This window comes from Colossoma macropomum, unplaced genomic scaffold (genome assembly GCF_904425465.1).
Source record: "Colossoma macropomum unplaced genomic scaffold, Colossoma_macropomum, whole genome shotgun sequence".
In the NCBI taxonomy this organism is placed as follows: domain Eukaryota; kingdom Metazoa; phylum Chordata; class Actinopteri; order Characiformes; family Serrasalmidae; genus Colossoma; species Colossoma macropomum.
The window spans coordinates 5,356,194-5,381,803 of NW_023494787.1; the positions used below are offsets into that span (position 1 = coordinate 5,356,194).

General features: G+C 39.6%; 1 protein-coding gene across 1 annotated transcript in view; it reads right to left on the minus strand.

The window, feature by feature from the left end:
- Positions 1 to 25,610, minus strand: part of col28a1a (collagen, type XXVIII, alpha 1a) — a 50,722-nt gene that overhangs the window by 17,899 nt on the left and 7,213 nt on the right. The window contains exons 4-20 of the mRNA XM_036565944.1: positions 24,698 to 24,775; positions 21,289 to 21,342; positions 21,138 to 21,182; positions 21,020 to 21,046; positions 18,909 to 18,953; positions 18,771 to 18,815; positions 11,281 to 11,334; positions 11,124 to 11,192; positions 9,796 to 9,864; positions 8,746 to 8,814; positions 8,557 to 8,625; positions 6,405 to 6,473; positions 6,176 to 6,244; positions 5,984 to 6,052; positions 4,589 to 4,660; positions 2,242 to 2,310; positions 1 to 56 (exon numbers count right to left, since the gene is read on the minus strand). The exon at positions 1 to 56 is cut by the window's left edge and continues 16 nt beyond it. Of these exons, the coding sequence (XP_036421837.1) occupies positions 1 to 56; positions 2,242 to 2,310; positions 4,589 to 4,660; positions 5,984 to 6,052; positions 6,176 to 6,244; positions 6,405 to 6,473; positions 8,557 to 8,625; positions 8,746 to 8,814; positions 9,796 to 9,864; positions 11,124 to 11,192; positions 11,281 to 11,334; positions 18,771 to 18,815; positions 18,909 to 18,953; positions 21,020 to 21,046; positions 21,138 to 21,182; positions 21,289 to 21,342; positions 24,698 to 24,775 (1,028 nt within the window). The remainder of the gene's footprint in view (positions 57 to 2,241; positions 2,311 to 4,588; positions 4,661 to 5,983; positions 6,053 to 6,175; positions 6,245 to 6,404; positions 6,474 to 8,556; positions 8,626 to 8,745; positions 8,815 to 9,795; positions 9,865 to 11,123; positions 11,193 to 11,280; positions 11,335 to 18,770; positions 18,816 to 18,908; positions 18,954 to 21,019; positions 21,047 to 21,137; positions 21,183 to 21,288; positions 21,343 to 24,697; positions 24,776 to 25,610) is intronic.

Genomic DNA, 25,610 nt, shown 5'->3' on the forward strand with positions numbered 1-25,610 from the left:
CCTGCAGGTCCAGGGGATCCAGGAAGACCCCGAAGGCCACGCTCACCTCGATCGCCCTACAGAGACATTACAGACACCACAGTTCACATCTGAAGTTTAAATTATGCTGCATATGCATTTAACTCTGTCAAGTCCAATGTATTGTCTTCATGATCCATTCAAAGACTTTGTTTCCGTGAAAGGGGAATTCCACTGATATTTCACAATTTCTGCATAAGTGTCTGGGATGTAAAGCGAGTGGTTTGATGTGAAATGCTCCATTCTAGAGAAACTTACAGACTCAAATTTCTTTACAGTGGTGCTGATAGGAACCAGGGGTCATGATGTCTGCAGTGTAAATATAACCATTTTATTTACTATCCAAAACCACCAGTGAACCTACACGTGCTTTCTGAGTTTCATATGGAATGTTGATGATGATAAAATAGCGGTAAAACAGACAAAATAAGTTTACATAAATAATTAATGTAGTAACTTTCTGTAAGGGAGCTTTTAGAGGTGGACGTCTGGTTCCTATCATCACCACTGTGAACAATTCTGACTCTGTAAGTTTCTCTAGAACAGAGCGTTTCACACCAAACCACTCTGAACGACTCTGTTTACATCTCAACCATTTAACTGTGTAGAAATTCTGAAAAAAAAATCAGTGGAAATCATTCAAATCTGCCTAATTCACATTGAATTCCATGGAAATGCTTATTGCTGATTTGTTTCATCAGAGTATTGATAAAAGGGCTGACGTGAACTATATTCTTATTAATTTGCCAGCTTGCTTAAAAACGGTAAAAATAAAAACGAATGAATTATGAATTTTTTGTTTCTATTCTTGGGTGGCACGGTGGCGCAGTGGGTAGCGCTGTCGCCTCACAGCAAGAATGGCCTGGGTTCGATTCCTGGCCGGGTGACCAGGGTCCTTTCTGTGTGGAGTTTGCATGTTCTCCCCGTGTCTGCGTGGGTTTCCTCCCACAGTCCAAAAACATGCAGTCAGGCTGATTGGACATGCTAAATTGCCCCCTAGGTGTGAATGTGTATGTCTGTCTGTCTGCCCTGTGATGGACTGGCGACCTGTCCAGGGTGTATCCTGCCTTCCGCCCAATGACAGCTGGGATAGGCTCCAGCACCCCACCGCGACCCAGAAGGATAAGCGGTTTAGATGATGTATGTATGTTTCTATTCTTTACATTTCATCCACCATGCAGCTAAAAAATGTGGAAATGCAGCAAAATGCATTAAACTTTATTTAGAATTAAGAATTACTTAACCAATTTGCATTGTAATGCATGTTCTTAGTGAATAATAAGCCTTCGGATCTAACAAGCCTCAGATTTTAAAGAGTTAAAGGAATCAAAAGAGACTAACATGCTTGCATAAGTTTGTATAAGGATGTTTATAACTTTCTACAATTACTTTTTAACAGCAAGGCTGTCATGGACTCTACAAGGTAGCCACGCCTCTAAATGTCACACCATGACTTTGCCTGTCTACAGTGGTTATCTAGGAAAGTTTTCCAGTATTTTCACTGTTAAAAACACATTATTCTAAATGCAAGACAGTATGAAGACAGACCATTGTGGCTTGTTCTATAGATTAATGACTAAAGACGTTGCCTCATGTCTTGCACAAACATCGATGACTCTGTAGTCAAAAAGCCATTATGTTGCGTAATTTGCTTTAACGCAACTGTTCCTTTGAACAGAACTACATCAGATGCTTTGTTCCCACTGTACCTTATGCGTTTAGGTGTTTCGTTTGCTTTTTTTGCTTTGCAAACATTGTTTACTGCTCAACCTGAGTTAGAAAAAATCACAAAATGAGTTTTAATTCTACTAAACCCTTTTCGTTTTCAGTTTTGAGACTAAAGTTACTAACTTTTACTAACTGACAGTAAATATGTATTCACTTAGTTATCCATAAAATAAAACATCGGCTCATCCTGTAAGGCACATAATATTTTACTTCACGCCCGAAGATCTGCAAATATTGACCCACAGACTATGATGTAAAAGGTCTGCATGGCAAATGTGTCACGTAAGTATATGAAGCCTGGGTTTCAGGAAGTAGACTGAAAAGCCACTTTCTGGAAAGGATCAGGGAGGCTACATCAGAACACGCGCTAAGACACGTTTTGCGGTTACGTAAAAATAAAATAATTCTAAATAATTCTAAAAGCTGTTAACACAGTAATTCAATTCTGATGTGGCATTCTCAAACGTTGAGGCATGACAGCTAATAAATTAGTACCTTTTCTCCTGGAATTCCTCTTCCTGGTGTACCATCAGAGCCTCTTGACCCTGGTAACCCCATCTCACCCTGATGTTTTTGGTATGTCCAGGTAGCCCAAGAGGAAGAACAGAAACAGAAGCAGTTATGAAAACCGCATAAGAACTTAGATTAGTCATACATAAGCTTAATTCAGAAAGGCCTTCTTTTGCCTGTAAAACAACTTTAAAACAGTATTCAAGCTAAAGGTATGTCCAAAAATATCCAGACAGACCCTCCAAATAGTAAACTCTAAAACTTTAAAGGGACACTCCAAACAGGTTTACTCGCAACCTGCAGCAGTGACCTCCAGAGTGAGGTTGTCCAGTTTAAAGACTACACTGTTAATTATTGACAGGATTTTACAGCATCAAACACAAACTCTTAATAGTAAAATACTGTATTCAGCATTTTATTCAATCAAATCATCCTAAGAATTTTAGGAAATCAACTTATATTAAGATATTTTCTTTAATAACACAGCAAATTACTGTGAAATTGACATAGAGCAATACCGCACAGCATTATGGGAGACAACTGAGAGTCGTATAACGGAAACATTTTTATAAACTGAAATAAAAAATAAAATCATGAAAAAAATGATTTTGGTTAAATTGTGTAAAATGTGTACTTGCATTTAAAGGTGCACAACTCCAATTCCAAAAAAGTTGGGATGCTGTTTAAAATGTCAATAAATATAAATAAAAACTGAATACAATGATTTGCAAATCTCATAGACCCATATTTTATTCACAGTACAGTATTTTAATTTGCAATATTTACAGAACTTGATGGCAGCAACGAACGCATACCAAAAAAGTTGGGACGGGGCAACAGAAGGCTGGAAAAGTAAGTGGTACTAACTAAAAACAGCTGGAGGAGCAATTTGCAACTAACTCACATGACTGGGTGTGAAAAGATCATTTTATAGAGGCAGAGTCTCTCAGAAGCAAAGATGGGCAGAGGTTCACCAATCTGTGAAAAACTGCATCTAAAAATTGTGGAACAATTTCAGAAAAATGTTCCTCAACATAAAATTACAAAGACTTTGAATATCCCACCATCTACAGTACATAATATCATCACACGATTCAGAGAATCTGGAGAAATCCCTGCACGCAAGGAACAAGGCCGACGGTCAGTATTGGATGCTCGTCATCTTCGGCCCTCAGGCAGCACTGTATTAAAAACAGGCATGATTCTGTGTTGGAAATCACTGCATGGGCTCAGGAACACTTCCAGAAACCACTGTCTGTGCAAGTTAAAGCTGCATCATGCAAAGGAGAAGCCATACATACCTGGAAGGTTAAATATTCATATGTATACCCCTATAGATCTTACGACTACTGAATTTCTAGCTCTTTTGATCTTGTCCAGTATTTCTTTGGTCCCACATACGGCCAAACCTACACTTGGTCACTTCACAAGCTTTACACAGCAAAGTCATACAAATAGTAAAAGTTGTAATTACTGGCCTCCATTTTGTCTTCCTTGAAATAGCAATCTGACCAAACACAAAGAGCGATAAGATTACTATTACCAAGTGCTGTCGTTCTGCTGATAACTAACTTCACACCCTCTTTCTATAATATTCTAGCTGACATTCAGTTAATGTATTAATACTACTGCCCTGATAAATAAGAGTCAAAGCCAAAACCCCTTTGAGGGACACAGCTAACAGTCTAAAACCACAAGGGGACTGCAGACGAGCTGAAAGGCAACAGAGACACATAAACGGCCCATCATGCTCTTTACAAAAACAGAAAAAAAAAATAGTGAAATAAAGCCAGCTAGAAAAACACACTTGCGTAATTGATCTAAACATGACTGGCAGTCGAAAATTCCTCCTTTTACTCTGAACAGACAGACTAACTCCTCCTCCGACATCTGGACTTTATTCAGTTAACAGATGCAAGAAGTTTGCTGATTTTCTTTTTGGACAGATAAGAAAAACCACAACAGAAAAACATAGTGAGCGTTCACCTTCTTAGCTTACTGAACCATCACACAGGGGTGCAAAAAGTCCACTTTTTCAGCTATTAATCTTAAGAAACATATCACTTTTTAAAGATGCTCTGTCTCGTCTCTTTACTCTTTATCAAACCAATTTAAAATTAAAGTATCTGGTGATGTCCTGACTACTGTCAATCAATCACGACAACACAGAACATGCAAATCTGCTCAAAACATTTTTTTTTTAAATCTACTGAAAAGTGCCCCAAGGCTCAAGCGTAGGGCCTTCATTATTTAACCCCCATATGTTGGCTGGAGTAGCTTATAAACATCACATTTGCTTTTATGAGTATGCACGTGAGAGGGCAGTGCCTACCTTTGGTCCCACAACTCCATCCTCTCCTGGGATGCCAGGAATACCAGGGGCACCATCTGGTCCTGGCTCACCCTGAAAGACATAACATTCACATGTGTTTACAAGAAAAATGTTACATTCCTACATCTTGATATTGCTCTGTGAACTGAAATATGTAGTTTATTTTATAGTAAAAGTCTTTGCAGTAAAAAGTGAGGACTGTTAGCCACAGTAAACACTTAAGACAGCATATTTATGTGCTGTCATCCCGGAAAACTCATAACATTCACAAGTGTTTCAGCTATAAATCTTTGCAAACATATCTATGTACACCATGTACTCTATGTTAAAGGTTGTGCCATGTGCCCGTCCCCTGGGCCCCAGTGATGGCTGTGAGAGCTGGTGGGAAGGTGGGGCCCGAACTCCGAGCACAGATGAGCACCTGCGATAACAGCGGGGAGAGGATGATAACAGCGAGGGATTGGTGGACGGTGCACGTGTCCCAAACCCCGCCTCCTGGGCACCACCTGCTATTCTGCAGTGAGGTTGCTAGACTATGCCTCTCGGCTCAGGAAAGCGCCTTGAAAAAGGAGCCGAGAGGGAATAGAGAGAGAGAGGAGAGGGTCGAGCAGCAGCAGCAAAAGACTGACAAGCTGAACAGTTCAACTTTGAGAAAAGGACTGAAGAGACTAGTAGCCATGGAGAGGTGGCTGGTGTTTGGTTTGTTTGTATTTTGTGTGAGTGGAAATAAAAATATGCTTGCTGCAGATGTTTCTCCTGCATCCAGCATCCTTCTTGCACCCGGAGGTAGCACATGCTGCAATGGTGCCGAAACCCAGGAACAGGATGCAGACATGCTGAGGGAGTGTCCATGGCAGAGGTAGAAGCCATCTGGGCACTAGTCCACCTGCACCTGGCTGGCTGGCGAGAGCTGCAGGCTGTTCTCCACCACACTAACACGCAGTGGAACCTTGAGGAACAGCAAGTGGTGAAGCCAAAGGTGCTCAGAAGCCTGCTGGCAGAGCGGTATTCCTCGATGTGCCTCTCTAATCCCCACTCGTGCCTCCAGCCCCTGCTCAAAAAGGCTCGGAGTTCCCTCTCTCTTCTCATCCTCGGATGCATGTGGGGCCTCAGTGAGGATGTCAATGAGGATGTCAATGAGGACCCGCCTGCATCTGAGAATGTCGATGAGGACCCGTCTGCGTCTGAAGATATCACTGAGGCCCCGCCTGCATCTGAGGATGTCACTGAGGCCCTGGATGTATCCGAGGATGTCAATGAGGTCCCGTCTGCATCTGAAGACGTCAATGAGGCCCTGGCTGCATCCGAGGATGTCAAAGAGGCCCCGCCTGCATCCGAGGATGTCAGTGCGGCCCATCCTGTGTATGTCTTCCCCCCTTTTTTTGTAGTCTTTACCTTTGGACCAGATTCTCCAATCCCTCTTTCTCCTGGTGGTCCCTGTTCACCCGGAAAGCCTTGATCCCCCTGAAAAGCAATAATTAACATTTAATCACATTTTCTTGTATTACTTTCTTTTATTTCACATTTACTTTATTTTCAGAACTCTTTATGCCAACTGGCATTTTCTCACACATCTGTAGCACTTGCCTTTGGCCCAACTACACCCCCACCAGGAGTTCCTCTGGGGCCTGGTGGCCCAATTGGTCCTTGGTCACCCTGGGTTAAAGATATCAAAGGGTAAATACATAAACTATGTAAATGGTCTTATAAAAACAATGGGCCCTGTCTGAGACTTTAATAGGCACATTAACTGTATTGAAAACACCAGAATCTAAAAATGTACTGCAGAAAAGAACGAGGTAAAGTTATAAATTGCCTTTTCTCCCTGGAGCCCAGCTCCAGGAAATCCCACTGGGCCTGGCAATCCTTGAGCTCCTGTGTTCCCCTACAGGACAGAAGAGAATTTAGAAAGTTCCTTCACGTTATTCTTACAAATTTTGATGGTGATATTGATGATGTTCCCAGGCAGTCAGCTTCTACAGTTAGCCAGAACACAACCGGAAATAGACCACAAACATTCCTCCAACAGATGGAACAAACCTACGGTACTGTTCAAAAGTCCAACCTTAACTTATTTAATTACCAGCAAAAAGTTGTTTGATAACAGGACAGTTACACAATAACTTTCCATCAAATGTTTCGGTTTTTAATGAGTCCGTCGTTTGCCTTTATTGCAGCTTCCATTGTTTTCAGAAGACTCACTTTCAGTTTCTCAAAGAAATCTGCAGGGATGTTTTTCCACACCTCCAAAGTTCAGTTCTTAAGCCCATTTCACACCAGACGCGGTAACCGTGCCACATGCCGCGCCGGGCAGTGGTGCACGCAATACGCTCCTATATTAATCAGTGTAGTCTTTCACACCGGCCGCGTGCGTCACACGATAACACACATGTGAAGCGCAAAAATATCACACGTCCCTCAGGCTCAGAGGCCTCTAGGGACTCCAATTCCCAGAATCCCCAGGGGGATCACATGGTTCTCAGTCCTTCATCTTGCTCCAATCACCGCTCTCTGTCTCCTGAGTATTGACTGGTTACACCTGTTCTGACATAGTTAGTTTAGTATAAAGCCCGGGCTTTTAGTCTAGTTCATTGCGAGGTATTGCTTCTTTTTCCAAGAGCTACTGAGCGTTATATTCTTCTGTCTATTGTGATTTTCCGGTTTTTGACTTTTGCCCTTTTGCCTTTGCCCTTTGGACTTTGTTCGCCTGATGTTTGTCTTTTTGTGTTGCTTGCCTTTGCTGGATTTGACCTTTGCCTGTTTTTGGACCACGATTTTGGATTACGACTCTAACATTAAAGCCTCGCCCTCTTTTTTAACAGCGAGCGTCTGAGTTATTCTGTCTCGTTACACTTTGGGTCTATTTCTGCGGCATGCTAGCAGTTTCTATACAGAAACAGTAAAGAAATGCAATGTCTGGGCTATAATATACAATCTAGGCTAATAAACACATTAACAAATCTAGTTTTAACTGATTGAAATCCCTTGAGTAGGTTAATGTTGTGAACACAGGCGTCTCCTCCTCAAGTACAGCTATACCACCTGATGAGAAAGCCAGCAACAGTCAAAGCAGCTATCAATTTTTATTGTTGATCTCTTTATGTCATCTACATAAAGTTTATATGAGACAAACGGACAACTTAGACGTTTATACTGCGTGAAAACGCAACACAAACAGCAACTGCTCTTGCTTTGCGACACGTGTGTGTTGCGTCGCGGAGCGGTTCTGGATTAGCATGGCTGCATTTTCGGCTACTCACAATTCAAGTAATGCTTATTACAAACTCTGAGTCAGCCCATGAGTCCATTAACCTCACTCCACATTTCAGATGTCCATTTTTCACATTCTGGAGTGAAACGTTTTTTTTTCCTCTGTTTTCTTTTCTCAGTGAGGTTCTTCTTGAACAGCTACACATCCTTTCAGACCCACAGCGCTGAGTCGTCTTCTCACAGTGGAAGGATGGACAGAAACTCCTGTGGATGTTTTCAGATCTGAAGCAGCTTGATTTTCTCCTCTCTCTCAGAGATGAAAGCTTTAAGTGCTGTTTATCTGATGGGGGCAGTTTTGGTGTCTACCAGGTCTTCCAGGTGGTTGTTAGGAGCCACATTTTCTCATTTGCTTTCAATCATTTTTCAAACTTCAGTTTTGGAAGCTAATCTTCCTGATCAATGATTAACCTAATAACCTAATGGTTAAAAGATTGAAGAGTGGTCTTTGTCTATTTCATAGTACTGTACATTACAATATCTGATCTGCAATGACAAGACTAAGGGAATAATTACACCAAGTAAATGGAAGCTAAGTGCCACCAATTAGCATGGAAGATAAGAGTAAACTGGTATTCTGTTTGTGGATTAAAACTGCACTAATCACACTGATAAAAGATGCCGTGGCAGACATGGAGGAAGCAGGTGGAGCACAGAGGAAAGCCCGCCTTTGAGGTCAGTTATCAGAGAAAAGCTCATACCTTTTCACCCTTAACGCCCAAGCCTGGAGGACCACGTAGACCCTTTGGACCTTCATAGCCTCTGTCTCCCTGCAACCAAAGGACAACAGAGTCATTTACAGTAATTTACAGTCAGGACATACATTTAAAAGACATCAGTGTGTTGCTGGTGGCAGCTAAGAGGGGACAACGGAGTTCCTGAGCACCTACCTTAGGACCTGGTAAGCCCTCACCCGGCAAACCTTGGTTTCCTTGCACTCCTGGTGGTCCTGGTGGACCCTTACCAATAAAGGAAATGATTATTAGTATTAATAACAATAAAATGGACAGTCAAGAGATTTATCAGAGCTTTAACTAACCAGGGTATATTTTGGTTTGTCCATCTGAATTTACATGACCAAAATCGTAAGGCAAATTATTCAGTAACTGCATGAAATAAATGTACATTTTTCATTTTATTTATTTATTTATTTTTTTTGTAAAAGTTCTCCTCAAATTAACAGAACATGTGTTTTATGATCACACATATTGCTATATGCTTACAATTTACTGCTGAAAGCCAAAAATCTTAGATGCTCTTTGTATTATTTTATAAAAATATTTTTTACAGAGCAGATCACTGAAGAGACGCCATCTGTTTATAGTTTATAGCCCAGATTTGTGGACAAATGGGTCAAGTGAGTTCAGCTTCTTTTATTATAAGGGTTTAAAATTACATCACCCATCTATTTGACTGGAAAGAAGTTACAGCTCTCATATGACCCCCAGCTTTTGAATGTAGCTTATGAAATATGAAAGTTATGAAGAATATGACGAAGTGTGTTTTGAAAACACTGGTGGTTCCATGGAGTTGAAAAGATTAAACCCCTTAAACTTCATTTTAAATGCTTAAACACTTTTTTATTTAGTTATTAATCACAAAACTTATTTAGTAACCACTATTAATTATTTGGTAGCTACAGTGGAATTCATATTATTGCTAATGCAGCATTTCTATTGGTGAATTTTGTATACAAATTAAAGGCCAAAAATCAAAATTATTTAAAAAATAAATAAATATATAAATAAAAAACCCCAACAAAAACAGAGATACCAGTTCGGACACAGATAATATGTAGGTAGTGAAGAACTGAAGTGTGGAGTTTTTCAGGTTTATCTTTAAGGATATAAAGGCTTTAATGATCAGTGAAGTTATGTCTCCCTCTACTGGACAGACCTCACACTCTGGTCATGATGAAAAGAACCATCTCTGTAACTTACGGGTACTCCTGGTTCTCCTATACCAACAGGGCCGACTGAACCGGGTCTGCCTTGAATACCTTTGTCTCCCTAGAAAACACAGAGAATGAGTAACAAAAGGAGAGACAAAACATTAAAGACTCATAATGAATAAGCTACTACTACAAACCCAGCTCTGTAATGCAACACCGCGTGAAACGCAGATAAAATGCAAATAAAAACAGAAAGCAGTGATTTATACATCTACTTTGACCTGTTTTTGAACGAAAACAGTACAATAACAAGATATGCAACGTTTTATCTTATCAACTACACCGATCAGGAGTGGACAGTGAGTGGACACAGTGTTTAAAAACTCCAGCAGCACTGCTGTGTCTGATCCACTCAGACCAGTGCAACACACACTAACACACCACCACCACGTCAGTGTTACTGCAGTGCTGAGAATGATCCACCACCCAAATAGTACCTGCTCTGTGAGGGTCCATGGGGGTCCTGACCACTGAAGAACAGGGTAAAAGGGGGCTAACAAAGTATGCAGAGAAACAGATGGACTACAGTCTGTAACTGTAGAACTACAAAGTGCACCTATATAGTAAGTGGAGCTGATAAAATGGACAATGAGCGTAGAAACAAGGAGGTGGTCATCATGTTATGCCTGATAGGTGTATACGCTCATTCTGAAATTATTAAGCATGTTTCGCCATGTGCGGTCAGGAATACTTTGACAAACCGCTGTCAATAAACACTGTCCAGTTGGGGGCTGGAGGTTAGGGAACCAGCCTTGTGACTGGAAGGTGGCCAGTTTGATCCCCTGAGCTGACAGTACGTGACTGAAGCGCCTTTGATCAAGGCACCTAACCCCCAACTGCTCCCTGGGCGATGCGGATAGGGCTGCCCACCGCTCTGGGCAAGTGTGCTCGCTGCCCCCTAGTGTGTGTGTTCACTAGTGTGTATGTGGTGTTTCACTGCACGGATGGGTCAAAATGTGCAGGTGAAATTTTCCCTTTGTGGGATTAATAAGGGTCACTTAATATGCACAGTGGAATTCGTAAAAGTTTGTGTCACAGTTTGTGTCTTCAGTCCTCAAACGATTATTCTGTGCTATTAAATGGAAACATGATGTAACACAGTGGTAAACATGCTCCCATCCCAATTTTTTTGGAACACCAAATTTAAAAAGAGTGTATATTTACAAAAAGGTCAAAACAGAATTTATTAATCACTACTTTCTGTTGTTATTTGCATTTTTCATTCTGTCCCAACTATTTTAGAATCAGGTTTGTACAATCACAGCATTTCTTATTTAATAAAAGTGCCAGGATAAACATTTAGAGTCGTTTGGTCACCTTTGGGCCGGGAAATCCAACTCCAGCATTCCCTGGAGGACCAGAAGCTCCAGCGGGTCCACGGTCGCCCTGGAAAAAAATGAATAAGCCAAACATCCTTCATGTGTCCAACAAACACACATCCTCAGAGTCAAGGTGCCGTAGCTGAAGCCCTTACCTTAAGTCCAGGTGGACCCTCTGGACCAGCGTCTCCAGGGTAACCAATAGGACCCTTAAACATATAACAGATAAAAGATATGAAACATTGTGAATGGGCATCAGATACACTGAGCCACAGCACTGTGAATCATAATACGCTTCTTAATAGCAGTAATATTAGGAGCCGATACAGGGAGGCAGTTTCCTTAAGATCAATGTCCATTTACTGTCATTTGAAACCACATTTGCACTGTTAATTATTACCAGTTTTAACAGTGAAATGCTTCATATTTTCTGTAACAACAGCAAATCACTTTGAGGTTGATGCAGAGCTGTACCGCACAGCATTATGGGATACGACAGTTAAAAAGATCTAAAATTTGAATGAAAACATGTTTTTATTCTGATGATTCAGGTTTTGACTTTTCAAGTTTTATGCAGTTTTTGAAGTTTTATTCTCTCTTTTTTTGGATGGTTTTAGTGCTGAAATGCTGAGGTCGGTTATTGTTTATTGGTATTGACAGATACAAGTTTTTGTTCATGCTTGTGCAAAATATAAGCAAAGTTAATTATGGGTTAAGTGTGTATTTGCATGTAGGACATGCATATTTGAGATATTCTGGCCACATACAGGGCAAACGTTGAATATTTATGATTACTGACTGTTTTAAGTTTAAACAAATGCACTGGTGAAATTACGTCTTTTTCACATGTGAATTTACAGTAAATTACTTTCACAATTGTTGCATAAAAATACAAAAGTTTACTGTATTTTAATTACTGTATATAAATTATATCTGTAAAGTGTCTAAATTGCTAAAATTTGTTTTATTTGCTGATGATACTAATTTATATTGCTCTGGGAAAACTTTGGAACAGCTACCGAATACAGTGGAAAGGGAACTGAAAGTTTTAAAGAAACGGTCTGATATTAACAAGTAATCCTTGAATTTAAGCAAAACAAAGTTTATAACATTTGAAAATCGACAAACTAAGAATAGAGTTAAAATTATGATCGATGATGTTGAAATAGAAAGAGTGAATGAAAGTAAATTTCTGGGTGTTATAACTGATCATAAACTATGTTGGAAACCGCATAAATAATGTAAAAACAAAATTGTCTAAAACCTTTGAAATATTATATAAAACTAAAGATATCCTGAATCAAAATTCATTCTATATGCTGTACTGTTCCTTCATAGTTCCATACATGAACTACTGTGTGGAGGTATTGGGAAACACATACAAAACCAACACCAAACCTAAGCTAAGAATTATAAGTCGATCAGACTTTTATGAACCAACCAATAAACTGTTTATTAAATTACATGCTTTAAAATTCAGTGACCTAGTCGACTTTCAGACTGCAGAGATGATGTACAAAGCACAAAACAATTTACTACCAAACTGTATTCAGAAGCTGTTTGCAATTAAAGAGAGCAAATATGGGGAACATGTATGTTTAAAAAGCCAATAGCAAGGACGAATATAATAAATAGTTAAAAATAAATGAGTAAATAAATAAATAATTGTGATAAGGAAGCTGTTTTGTATTCAGAAGCTGTTTTGTAAAAAATAGTAATAAATAAATAAATAAATAGATAATAATTGTGATGAGGAACTAAGAATGTGTACAAAAATGTTTAAAATTAAGGTGTTAAGCACTTCTAAAACTGAGGAATGTTCATTATTACGTCTGAAATGTTCTGAAATGTTGACTGATTTTCTTTGTTTTTATATTCCTCTGTATTGTTTAAATGCAGGACTGTATATGAATTATTAAGGCTAGCCAAAATATAAAAGCTATAGCTTCAGACTAGACCTTTTTGGTCAGTACTTGTTTTTGTATTGATTATTATGCCCATTGATTTTATACCTATAATTTTAATTTTTATTTTTGTGTTACCTATTATTTTTATTTTATTTTATTTTATGGGTTTAAACACCTTTATAACCTGAAATAAACTTGCCAATTACAACATTTATTGTTATCAAATCATTTGTTGAAGGAAATTATGAAGTACATTCAGTGAGCAGAGCACTGTATGCGTGGACACAGTCAGCGAGACCGCCTCATCCGAGAGGAGCGGTGTTTGTGTGGGAACTGGAAGCCGGATCAGGCCTATCTAAATCCAGATCGTGTCTGAAACAAGCCGTACCTTAGTCATGCTAATGCCAGAGGGGCACATATCGAAGGAGCACGGACCTCTGTGCTCATGTTAATCCTGCTGGACAAAGTGTGCCCCCAGAGAAGAACAATACAGTTTAGGCTGGTATCCACAGCTTTAGCCACGCTACATTACCGTCAGGATCACACCTAATCCCGGGTTCACATTCCATAAGTGCAGAGACAGGAGAGCTGCTCAGGCTCCGGGATCGTTTCCACACGTGCACGACTCTCTCCTCGTCATTGCGAGGGCGATTTACATACATTCACAAACATCATAAGCAGCTCCAGTCAAGGATGCACAGACATTTTCTAATAATAATCATATCTTATCCCATAACATGTGTCTGCCTTCTACGCTGTAGACTGGGGTTCAACCCCACCCTTGGGAAAGCACCCTACACCACTGTTTCTCAACCCTGGTCCCACTGTCCTGCACATTTTAGTGCGTTTCCTGCTTTAACAGCCACTTCAACTCAACAAAGGGCTGGTAATAAGCTGATTAGTTGGATCAGGTGTGTTGGGAGCAGGGAAAACAGTAAAACCTGCAGGACAGTGGGCCTCCAGGACCAGGGTTGAGAAATACTGCACTACACCAATAAGAGTCCTTGGGCAAGACTCCTAACTCAACCTTCACCTACCTGTGTAAAATGATCAAATTATAAGTCGCTCTGGGTAAGAGCGTCTGCCAAATGACATAAATGTTAATGTTAAATGGTCTGGTGCTGGTTTAGTTGCTCACCCAGCATGGTTGAACAGTAAACCAGCATCCAAAACACAACATGTCGCTGTTGTCAGAAGAAAACCTCGTATCTCCAAAATGGTAACTTTACAGGAGAAGGAAAAAACATACTTTACTTTTAATGTAAGTCAATGGAACCAGACTTTTTTCCAAGTCATTTTGGGCCGTTTCTTTTGGTCCATTCATCATGAAACGTACAAACAATGTAAAGGACAACAGGTATTTTCAAATTATGTCAAAAACTGAAAAAACGACAAAAGTGAAGATACGAGGTTTTCTTCCGACAACAGCGATATGCTGGTTACGCTGGTGACCAGCTACGCTGCTGTATGCTTGTTTTTCTAGCAGGGAGAGCTAATAGACTCTGTCAGGTAAATCCTAAGAGCTTAAAGCACTAACATTTGACCAAATTTAGGGATTAAAGGTTATTTCAAACCTCATGTCATCGCAAAATTTGACCAGGCCTAAAAACCAGTAAAAAAAAAAAAAAAGTATACTTTACAATCAGTGTGCAAAATACCCCCAGGTATTCAGGGGGTCCCATGTTGGCTGGCTACTGCAGCACTGGATGGCTCCTAACTCACTCATCATAGCAGCGCCGATGCTAGCCCTTTATCAGTTCTTCTCCTAGAAAGTCTCTATTTTAGTTTGGTGATGTGCTTTTTCCACACATTCATTGAGATCTTACACATCCTCGGTTTGAAATGAGTTCACTTTATCCACCAAACTCTTGAGAAACTGGGCAGGTTTGCAAATGTATAAATATGCTATGGAATAAAACAGTCTATAACCTGTTTGTGAGTGAAGCAGCTAAATAATGACTTTTCCCAGAATTTGTATTTGAGCGTCTATGTTTCCCTAACGGACAGCAGAACGTCATAATAAATCATTTCACCCCAGAATTTTGAATTTTTGAGAAATTTAGAAGGGTTAAGAGGCTAATTAGGGGTCCCAGACGCCCAGGACATCCTGTATTTTACACTTTGTTTACAGGGATGCACCAATAGGGGGATTGCATTCTAATGTCTATGCCCAATATTTTTCATGTTGATGTCGATACATGTCATAGGCGTGTCCAGCCCCTTTTAAGGGGTGCTCAAGCACCCCTAAAAATAAGAGTAATTCTCATTTAGCTCTCATCCTAGAATCAGCCCTGATACATGTAGAAATTGGGTTTAAATCCACCTGGATTAGCATTATGTAGATATTACATTCATTTCTGTAGGATTATAGGTGCAGTAAAAACATATTTTAGCACAGTAACCCAGCATCACCTCACCAATCTGTTCTTCTTAAGTTCAGGAAAAACATCAACAAATATCAGTTCAAAATATAGGTCATATCTAAACATCTGTCCAATGCTGTAAATCTTTTGTTATGTGCTGATACTGATAATTCTGATGTCATTATGCATCCCCATTTACATGAACTACCTCACCATTATTGCTGTGGCACTAAAAGTTTGTGCACCCCTGGTCTTAACCCTGATAGCAAGAGAATAGTGGACCACTGTCAGCCCACTGATGGCAAAGCTGGTGGTCCACTGGCGTTTTGCTCAGCATTTTCCAGGCGGCCCACCGGTGGTTAAGCAGAGTAATAGGCAAAATTCCATATATCATCGCTCATTTTCCACCCACAGACCAATTTACTGATTTTTCCTTCCTTCCTTTTTTTTTAAATTAGATCAGTAAATAATTTTAATCCAGCTCAGTGTCAGCAACATTTTCTATAAAATCATTTTATATCAGGCCTAATCGTTATTTTTTTCTCTCAGTTATATATAATATTTGTCTTTTATTTTGTTTATTTTCTAAAATAAAAGTCCGCGTGCATTTAAAATCTGTTTGAAGAGATTAAAAACTAGGTAGAGTTTGTATGCAGGACAGTAATCTGGGTGGCAAACAGTCGGTCAGTGGGGTGCTGACCTTATCAAGCCAGCGGACCTATATATGCTCGCTATCTGGGAACAGATCCCAGCAGTAATGGAACTGTGCAGAATTGTGTAGAACTGTGTAGAATTGATGAGTAACCGCTGTCCCATAGACTGCTGTTGGAGTAGGAGTTGGAGAGCACATTACGTTGCAGTGCATGCTGGGGACTGTAGTGCAGCGCATTATGAAACAGGCTAATATTAATAGAAAATTAAAATACCTTTGCGGGCTGGAGAGGATTGTGTCCTTGTGTTTGACATGGTATCTATACAGTTAAACCTGATTAAGAAGACAAATTTGTTTTGTGGGGTAATAACACAAAAAAACAAGAACAAAGAAAGGTTATTAACCGCGCCACACCAGGAATGCTGTATTAAAGAAGATGCGACCCAACCCCATTACCACCCGGCAGCAATATATCAACACCTGTGACAATCATGAAGGTGATGGCAGATAGCAGGCTGAAAATGTCAAGGTAAACAATGTTGTTAAGAATGTGAATTTAGTAATTTCATAAAATAATGTGGGCCAAATGATCATTTTTGACATGGTGTTGTTTAAATAGTAGTAACTTAAGATATTAACAAATATCTGACGAAGCTGACAGGTATAATTCTGACTGACGGAGAAAACAAAGTAAGATAAGTAACCAGAAAACAGTTTAACAGTATAGATGAATGTGGGCTCACTATTTGGCAAGCACCAGGCCAGTCCATAGCGCTGAGTCGTCTTCTCTCAGTGGAAGGATGGACAGAAACACCTGTGGATGTTTTCAGATCTGAAGCAGCTTGATTTTCTCCTCTCTCTCAAAGATGAAAGCTTTAAGTGCTGTTTATCTGATAATCTGTCTGTTTTTATGTGTTGTAACTGCTCATAAATGATTTATTTCAAATGTATTTACAAACCTTTAATAAATTTAGTGTTATTGTACAGAGGCACCTTGGAGCCTTATGCACTGTAAAAAGTGGCTCATCAGATATACTTAAAAAAAATACTTCATGATGTAACAAGCAATTGAACTAGTTTTATTCAACTCAAAAAATTACTTTGATTGAAAGAATTGTTGATTCAAAGTATTTATTTAGGTTGAGTAAAATTCGTTAATTTTTTTAAGTAGATCTGACGAGCCACTTTTTACAGTGTGGCTTGGGCTGTGGTGCTGCCTCACAGTGGCCAGGCTAGTATTGTATGAGGCCCAGTGCAAAATAAATGAATGACCCCATTCAAAAATGACCTTACATGAATAATGTATACACTGTTCAAAATATGAATTCAGCTCAACTCAAAATGATATAGTAACTAATTACATGGCTTTTCTTGAGTTGACTCAACTTGAGGACACCAGAGTTCAACTCAAACTTCTTAGTTGAGTCAAACGTTCTCTTATTTTTTTAGTTCTGAATCTCAGTGAGGAAAATAAAATGAACTTGTTTTTTTATACTCAGCTTCCCCCACTAGGACTCTCTCCATCACACAGTCCTGCTAGATGTTTTTCCTCTTACACACTTACGGACGGCTATGGCTTCACTGGGGCTCAAACTCACAACCTCATGTTGGGGTGACAGCTTTGTCCACAGCACCACTCAGGAACACATGAAGCAACTCAGATTCTGTGTCTACAAATGTTTAATGAACTGGAGAAAATATTGTTGTTTTAACATTAAACACAGCATCATCTCATGGTGCAACTGTCTAATAATTCATCCCACCATCAGGAGGTTGTGAGTTTGAATCCCATCAATGCCACAGCTGTCCACATCTGGAAGCCCAAGATGAAACCATGCCAGATGGAACTGTGTGATAGAAGGAGCGCCATCTAGCGGAGAAAATGAGTAAAAAACACAAATTCAGTTTTGTTTATTTAACTGAGATGCAGATCTAAAAACAGTAGCTGGGAGAATTTTGGCTCAACTAAGAAGTTTAAGTTGTGTGAACTCAAGTTGGGTCAACTCAGGAAAAGCCATGTAATCATTTACTGTATCATTTTAAGTTGAGCTGACTTCTCATTTTTACAGTGTGGAATAATCGCAGAAAGGATGTTCTTTGGCACGACGCGAAGCAGCGGCCAACATGAAATATATTAAAATACACAATGTTTTAGATAATTATTTAAGCTAGTATTAATATTAACTGACATAAACAAGTATTCCACCAAGAAATGTAGTTCCATTAGAGTACAGTATCATTGCTGAGCAGCCATTGAGAATGAGGAGAAGAACGTTTGGTCGCCAGTCACTGTAAACTGCAGACATTTCATGATTTTTTACTTTTTTCGTATAACAGTGAACATATGATAACTCAGCACTGTTTATTGCAAAAAACCTTCAGTTTATAATCAGAAAATACGTTTTCAGCCCCGTGCGATCAGCATTAGAGTCAAAGATTAATCCGTTAACAGCAGAAAGGTTTTTCGTGCCGTGGTGCAGTGATACAGAGTTCAGCTGCTGTGAGGCGGTCACAGCCGCGGTATATCGTGGATTTTACGAACGTGGCTCAGCCAGTCAGATTTTAGGACCAGAACTATCGGTTTTATAAAACTGCTTGTTTTCTCACTACTGCTGTTAAAACCAGTGCTGGTGCACTAATGTAGGTCAGTGGGTGAAATCACGACCACAAAAGTGTGCAATCAGAAATATAAGTGGTCCAGTAAAGAGATGTTTGGTGGTCACCTGCTCTCCTGAAGCTCCACGAGACCCAGGCGGTCCATGTGCACCCTGCAGGGAGAGAAAAGATAATCAACATCTCGCACCGAAAGCCAGAGCAACCAGCACAAACGCCAGATCCGGAGAGTGATTCACAAAACCTACTTGATCCCCCTTCATCCCCGGGGCGCCACACTCTCCTCTCTCGCCCTACAGCAGGGGCAGAAAACAGAGAGAGAGAGAAAGACACAAACAGAGAGCGCATTAAAAGCCCCGCACGCAAGATTTACGGACACCATTCTGGCATCTGATGTTATCTGCACACTTTGGATCCACACAGCAGCACTGCGGAGGACTTTGGCATGAGAGGCAGCGGCAGTGAAAGTTCTGGAAGCCTGAGATTAACACTAAGCACAGAAGCCTGGGTCAGTTCTCCTAATCACTGCTTTCAAAACCTTTCCAGGCAGAATAACCCAGGAGTTAATCAGCCTATACACCGATCAGGCATAACATTATGACCATTCAGTGGTCAGAACCCCCATGGACCCTCACAGAGCAGGTTCTCAGCACTGCAGTAACACTGACGTGGTGGTGGTGTGTTAGTGTGTGAGTGGATCAGACACAGCAGTGCTGCTGGAGTTTTTAAACACTGTGTCCACTCACTGTCCACTCTATTAGACACTCCTACCTTGTCAGTCCACCTTGTAGATGTAAAGTCAGAGACGATAGCTCATCTGCTGCTGCACAGTTTGTGTTGGTCATCCTCTAGTCCTTCATCAGTGGTCACAGGACGCTGCCCACAGGACGCTGTTGGCTGGATATTTGTGGTTGGTGGACTATTCTCAGTCCAGCAGTGACACTGAGGTGTTTAGAAACTCCAGCAGCACTGCTGTGTCTGATCCACTCAGACCAGCGCAACACACACTAACATATGTTTGATTTGACCCACATTTCAAACCCATATATGATGGCATATGTATTGTTGGGAAGCTTCTGCAATACTATTTTTTTTACCTGAAATTAGAACAAGCTTATAAATTAGAATCTGCTATTCTGTAAAAGGGTCATTCTACAGAAACGTCCACTTTTCTGTCTCTCCATAGGAGTCACTGGTGTTACCGATCCTCATTGGTGTTACACATAAGAAAGGAAACACCAGAGACATTTTAATGAAAATGCATTTTACAAAATGGCTGCTACAGAGCATCAAACCACATGTTGTCAATCATGGAATATCCACTAAAATATGTAATTTAATCCATTTGTATTCTATTTTTTCACAATTACCTAAGAATAAAGTCGGTCACACCAGTGACTTCAGCTAAAAGCTTCCTCTCCCTCTCTTTCCCTGAGCTGAGCGGCTGCCCATCCTAAGAGGGTCTGACGTGACTGATGCGGCCGGCGCTCTGCACAGTGGTGTTAAACTGTATCCACTAATATTGTTTTGTGTCTGTGCTGTTATCCGGTGTCGACCAGAGGAGGATGGGTTCCCCTATTTGAGTCTGGTTCCTCTCGAGGTTTCTTCCTCCTGTTGAGGGAGTTTGTCCTTGACACTGTCGCCAAGGCCTGCTCACTGGGGGCGTGGACCCGGATTCTCTGTAAAGCTGCTTTGTGACAACATCTGTTGTAAAAGGCGCTATATAAATAAACTTGACTTGACTTTACTCGACTCCTGGGGAACTTTCATTACACATTTTATAATATTTATTTGACATTTGTTTTCTTTATGTCATTTAAATCATATATTTCATCATCATGTACAGATTATTGTAGTTAAAATTGCAGAAAAACATGTTTTGTACCTCAAAATATGGCCTCAGCCTTTACACATGACTGTGGGGACGAGCTCTTCTGTGGTGCTTAGAATTCTAGATAATTGATTTAAAAACCAATATTGCTAAATTGAGGTTCAAGAAGGTGTCATTGTTAAAATAACTTATTGTTTTATTTTAAAATATAAATAAATTGTAACCCTATCTGTGAACGCAAGGGACACAAAAATAGACGTTCCTGCAGAAAGACCCAAAAGCTATTGTAATATGAACATGAAAAATATTGCATACTGGCCCACAATTCCCATATCGGTGTATCACTGATATTATTTTTATATGCCTCTTTATCGTATGTCTGTAGACTGTACTCTATATCAGGCTTACTGTAGTAAATAAACCAATCTGCAATGCAAAAAAGTCATAATTTAATTTCTACCATTGTATTTTAATTTTACATTTAAAGCTGTAGTCCAAACAAAAAAGAAAGACTTTTAAAAGACTAACCTTTTCTCCTCTAGCTCCTGATCTTCCCTGTAACAGAGTGAAAGGCATCATGGTGATTACTCAAAAACCCCAAATGAATATGAAAAGGTGCTTTTATAAAGGCTTCCCAATTTATTACCTCAACACCCTCTATTCCCGGCCGGCCATTCAAACCAGGCGCCCCCTACGATGACAACAAAGATGAGAAAAAATATCAGCAATTCTACAAACGGACAAAAAGCAGAACTATTTTGAATGACTTGATATAAGTGAGTCTAAACTGGACTTACTCTGTATCCTTTCGGGCCAGGAAGTCCAGTAGGGCCTGGATTGCCTGGTTTACCCTTCATTAGAGATTAGAGATTAGTGTGTTTCAATAATATCTGCTAAAAAGTTGTCAGGACATGAGTGATAAGCTAACGTGTTCCAAATACAGCGCGGTGCAAAAGTCAGAAACCTCCCCTCATTTAAATGAGCTTTCCATTTTCAGCATCAGGAACAACACAGAAAATATGTATTTAACAGAAAATCACACAGAAGCCACATCAACTAAATATGATTTCAGTGTTCAGTGAGTCACTCTTCACCTTTATTACAGCTGCCATTCTTTTCAGGAGCCTCACTTTCAGTTCCTCAAAGAATCTGCAGACACACCTCCAAAGTTCAGTCTTAGAAGCTGGTTGATCATTTTCTGAAGTAATCAAACACATTCAGTGGTGTTGAGGTCTGGACTCTGGGGTGGTCAGTCCATCGTTCAGCTTCTTTGTTTGATGTGTCCGTCTCCTTTTCTCAGTGAGGTTCTTCTTGATCAGCTACACATCCTTTCAGACCCACAGCGCTGAGTCGTCTTCTCACAGTGGAAGGATGGACAGAAACACCTGTGGATGTTTTCAGATCTGAAGCAGCTTGATTTTCTCCTCTCTCTCAGAGATGAAAGCTTTAAGTGCTGTTTATCTGATGGGGCAGTTTGGGTGTCTACCAGGTCTTCCAGGTGGTTGTTAGGATCCCCATCTTCTATCTAATCTCCTCATAAATATCTCCTGAAAAATGACTAACTTGTACTTAATTGCTGTTTTGACTGAAAATGAAATCACTTAATTGCGGTCTCTGACTTTTGCACAGTACTGTATGTACAGATATCACAAAGGTATATGGGTGACCTACTGGGAGACTGAATCATTTGAGCAAGGAAGTCACATTAATTCATTTAAGATGTCCTTATTAAGTTACTTTTTCACACGTCTCACAATATTTGTGGAGAATTTTTCAATTTGTAAAATTACACTGTATGTATTGTTACTAAAAGCACTTAAAATATAAAATGTTAAAAGAGGCAGGCAAAATCAGAAGTCTTTGTGGGCCAAAGCTTTGGGCAGCCATGCTTTATGATATCGTGCATTGTGAAGGTACTCCACAAAGAAACTTCAACTGACAGAAAATCAAAATTAATTTTTTCTCAGCAGCCATAAAATGCAATTTTCCCAAAGATTCATAGGTCCTTTTTCTTAATGTTGATGCAATATACTTAAATAGAAACGTGTATGATTTACAAAGCCAGAACCAAACAGGATTTTTGATAGCATTTTTAGATTTTTGCAAGCAAATCAGCATCTATAAGCATGTTTTTAATGTATTTAAATGCTATTTTTATATCGGCAGCTGCACATTTATTTTTGATATGAAGAAAACTGCAGTTTTATCTCGTCAGAGCCGTCTTTGTGGAGAGATGTGAGTATATTTCATAGCAAGAGGTTCTCACCTTTCACCCTTCACTGCTCACTAGCATCTACCTAATCTGATAACAGAATTATGGAACAAATATTTTATTTCATATTTTAATTTCCACCATTTTCCATTTTCCCACGGAATGGCCACACGGGGGTCCGCATAAAAGATTAAATGAGCTGAACAGGGGGTGGGAAAGCGGTTAACTTCAGTTTCGTCGGGCTAAATTCTTGACTTATATGAGCACTGACATCTGCTTTGTCATACCTAATCTTCTGCCCTTGACCTTTGACCCCTCTTTCCCACGGACACTGTGAGCCTTCTTTCTGTCTTCTTTATGTCGCTCAGCACCTGCTACACTTACTTACAGTGTGAGAAACACTGTCCCATCCTCACTGAGCCTCAAGCAGAACCCACCTGCTCCGCTCCGCCCTAAAACCACAGCTTTGCCACACAAAGATCAGACCAAATCAGGCTTTGTTCTCCTGCCAAGTCAAGCTCACACTCAGAGTGAGGATCAGCACATTCTGACCTGCCATTTGTTCGGTTATGAGCCCAGGAACTATCCAAACACTGCAGTGTCATTCTTTCCACCTCACATGTAATACAGATCACTACAGAGCAAGATGGCTTTCTCAAAGCACGACCATAAAGTCTACGAGAAGGTTTTATGGCAACAAGTGAATCTAAATGATGGCACAATATGGACAGTGTGAAGGCAAAGTTCACTCATTTTTCAACATTTCCACATAATTTAACATTAAGATATTCACCGGTCAGGCATAACATTCTGACCACCTCCTTGTTTCTACGCTCATTGTCCATTTTATCAGCTCCACTTACTATATAGGTGCACTTTGTAGTTCTACAGTTACAGACTGTAGTCCATCTGTTTCTCTGCATACTCCAGCAGCACTGCCGTGTCTGATCCACTCAGACCAGCATAACACACACTAACACACCACCACCACGTCAGTGTTACTGCAGTGCTGAGAATGATCCACCACCCAAATAGTACCTGCTCTGTGAGGGTCCATGGGGGTCCTGATCACTGAAGAACAGGGTAAAAGGGGGCTAACAAAGTATGCAGAGAAACAGATGGACTACAGTCTGTAACTGTAGAACTACAAAGTGCACCTATATAGTAAGTGGAGCTGATAAAATGGACAATGAGCGCAGAAACAAGGAGGTGGTCATAATGTTATGCCTGATCGGTGTAAACAAAGTCCACCGCTCCATTCTAGAGGAACCAGACGTCTGAAGAGTTTAACCCCTTACCAGGCCATGGACCACTGGCAAAGTTTTATTACACGCCTCTATAACCTAAAAGCTCCATTAGTTTGCACGGAAGTCCCTGTAGTTAATGAATAATAAGAATTAGTATGTAATAAGGAATGTTAAGGGGTTAATGCCTTCAAACAGCTCCCTTACAGAGAGTTACATATTATTATTATTGTTATTATTATTATTATTATTATTATTACTATTATTAAATGCTTATGCATACACTGATGCCTGAGACTTTGTTTAATGGTGGTTTGGAGATCAGATTTTTGCCTAAAAGGCACTTTTTTAAACACATCCATGGTGGAGAGGTGCATGCAGGCCTACATTACTATTTTGCCACCACCAACATTACATTTAAACTCTCAGAAGGTTCACTGGTGGTTTTGGATAATAAATAAAATGGTTAGATTTGTGTTTTCAGAATCACACCCCTGGTTCTTATCACCACTTGTCTGTAAGTTTCTCTACAATGAACCATTTCACATCAAACCACTGAATGACTCTGCTTACAACTCAATGATTGAATTATGCAGGAAATTTTTAAATCACTTTTAGTAGTATTGAAACAACTTACGTCAATATGACAAAGAACAAACAATCTGTACAGCCAATAAAGGAATGTAAAGAGTAAGTAATCTGATCAGGAAGAGATGAAAAGTCAAGGTGCTGAACGTTTGGCTCACTCACTGGGTTTCCTGGAGGTCCCCTCTCTCCTTTATCACACAGACAGTATTTGGGTTGTGGACACTGCAACAGAGACAAAAGCTGATCGACCAGCTATGGAATTCTTTCATTACCAGACCGAGTGAGACTAGAGACTAACTCAGAGTAAAGGTCACTGATGAGAGCAAAGACTGTCTGAAGATTTTGTTTTGATGAAAGTGGAACGTACTTACCCCTATATCGACAGCTGCTCTCTATCAAAGAGAGAAAAGCAGTGTCACAGACAGTAAACCACAGACGAAGAGGACAAAGAACAAGGGTTTAAGATGTAACTGTTAATGCTTTGGGACTGGTCCATTAGATCTTAAGATCTATTATTCAGTAACTGCTATTCATTATTCAGTATCTACTATGAATTATTCAGTATGTACTATAAATTATTCAGTATCTACTATGAGTTATTCAGTGAATACTATGAATTATTCAATATCTACTATGAATTATTCAGTATGTACTATAAATTATTCAGTATCCACTATGAATTATTCAGTATGTACTATAAATTATTCAGTATCTACTATGAGTTATTCAGTATGTACTATAAATTATTCAGTATCTACTATGAGTTATTCAGTGAATACTATGAATTCTATTAATTATTCAATATCTACTATGAATTATGCAGTAAATACTACGATTTATTCAGTAACTACAATGAATTATTCAGTATCTACTATGAATTATTCAGTATCTACTATTAATTATTTAGTATGTACTATTAATTACTTAGTCTGTACTATGAATTTTTAAGTAACTATTAAGAATTATTTAACATCCACTATGAATTATTCAGTCATTACTATTAATTATTCAGTAACTACTTTGAATCATTATATAACTGCTATAAATTACTTACTAACTATTATGAATTATTCAT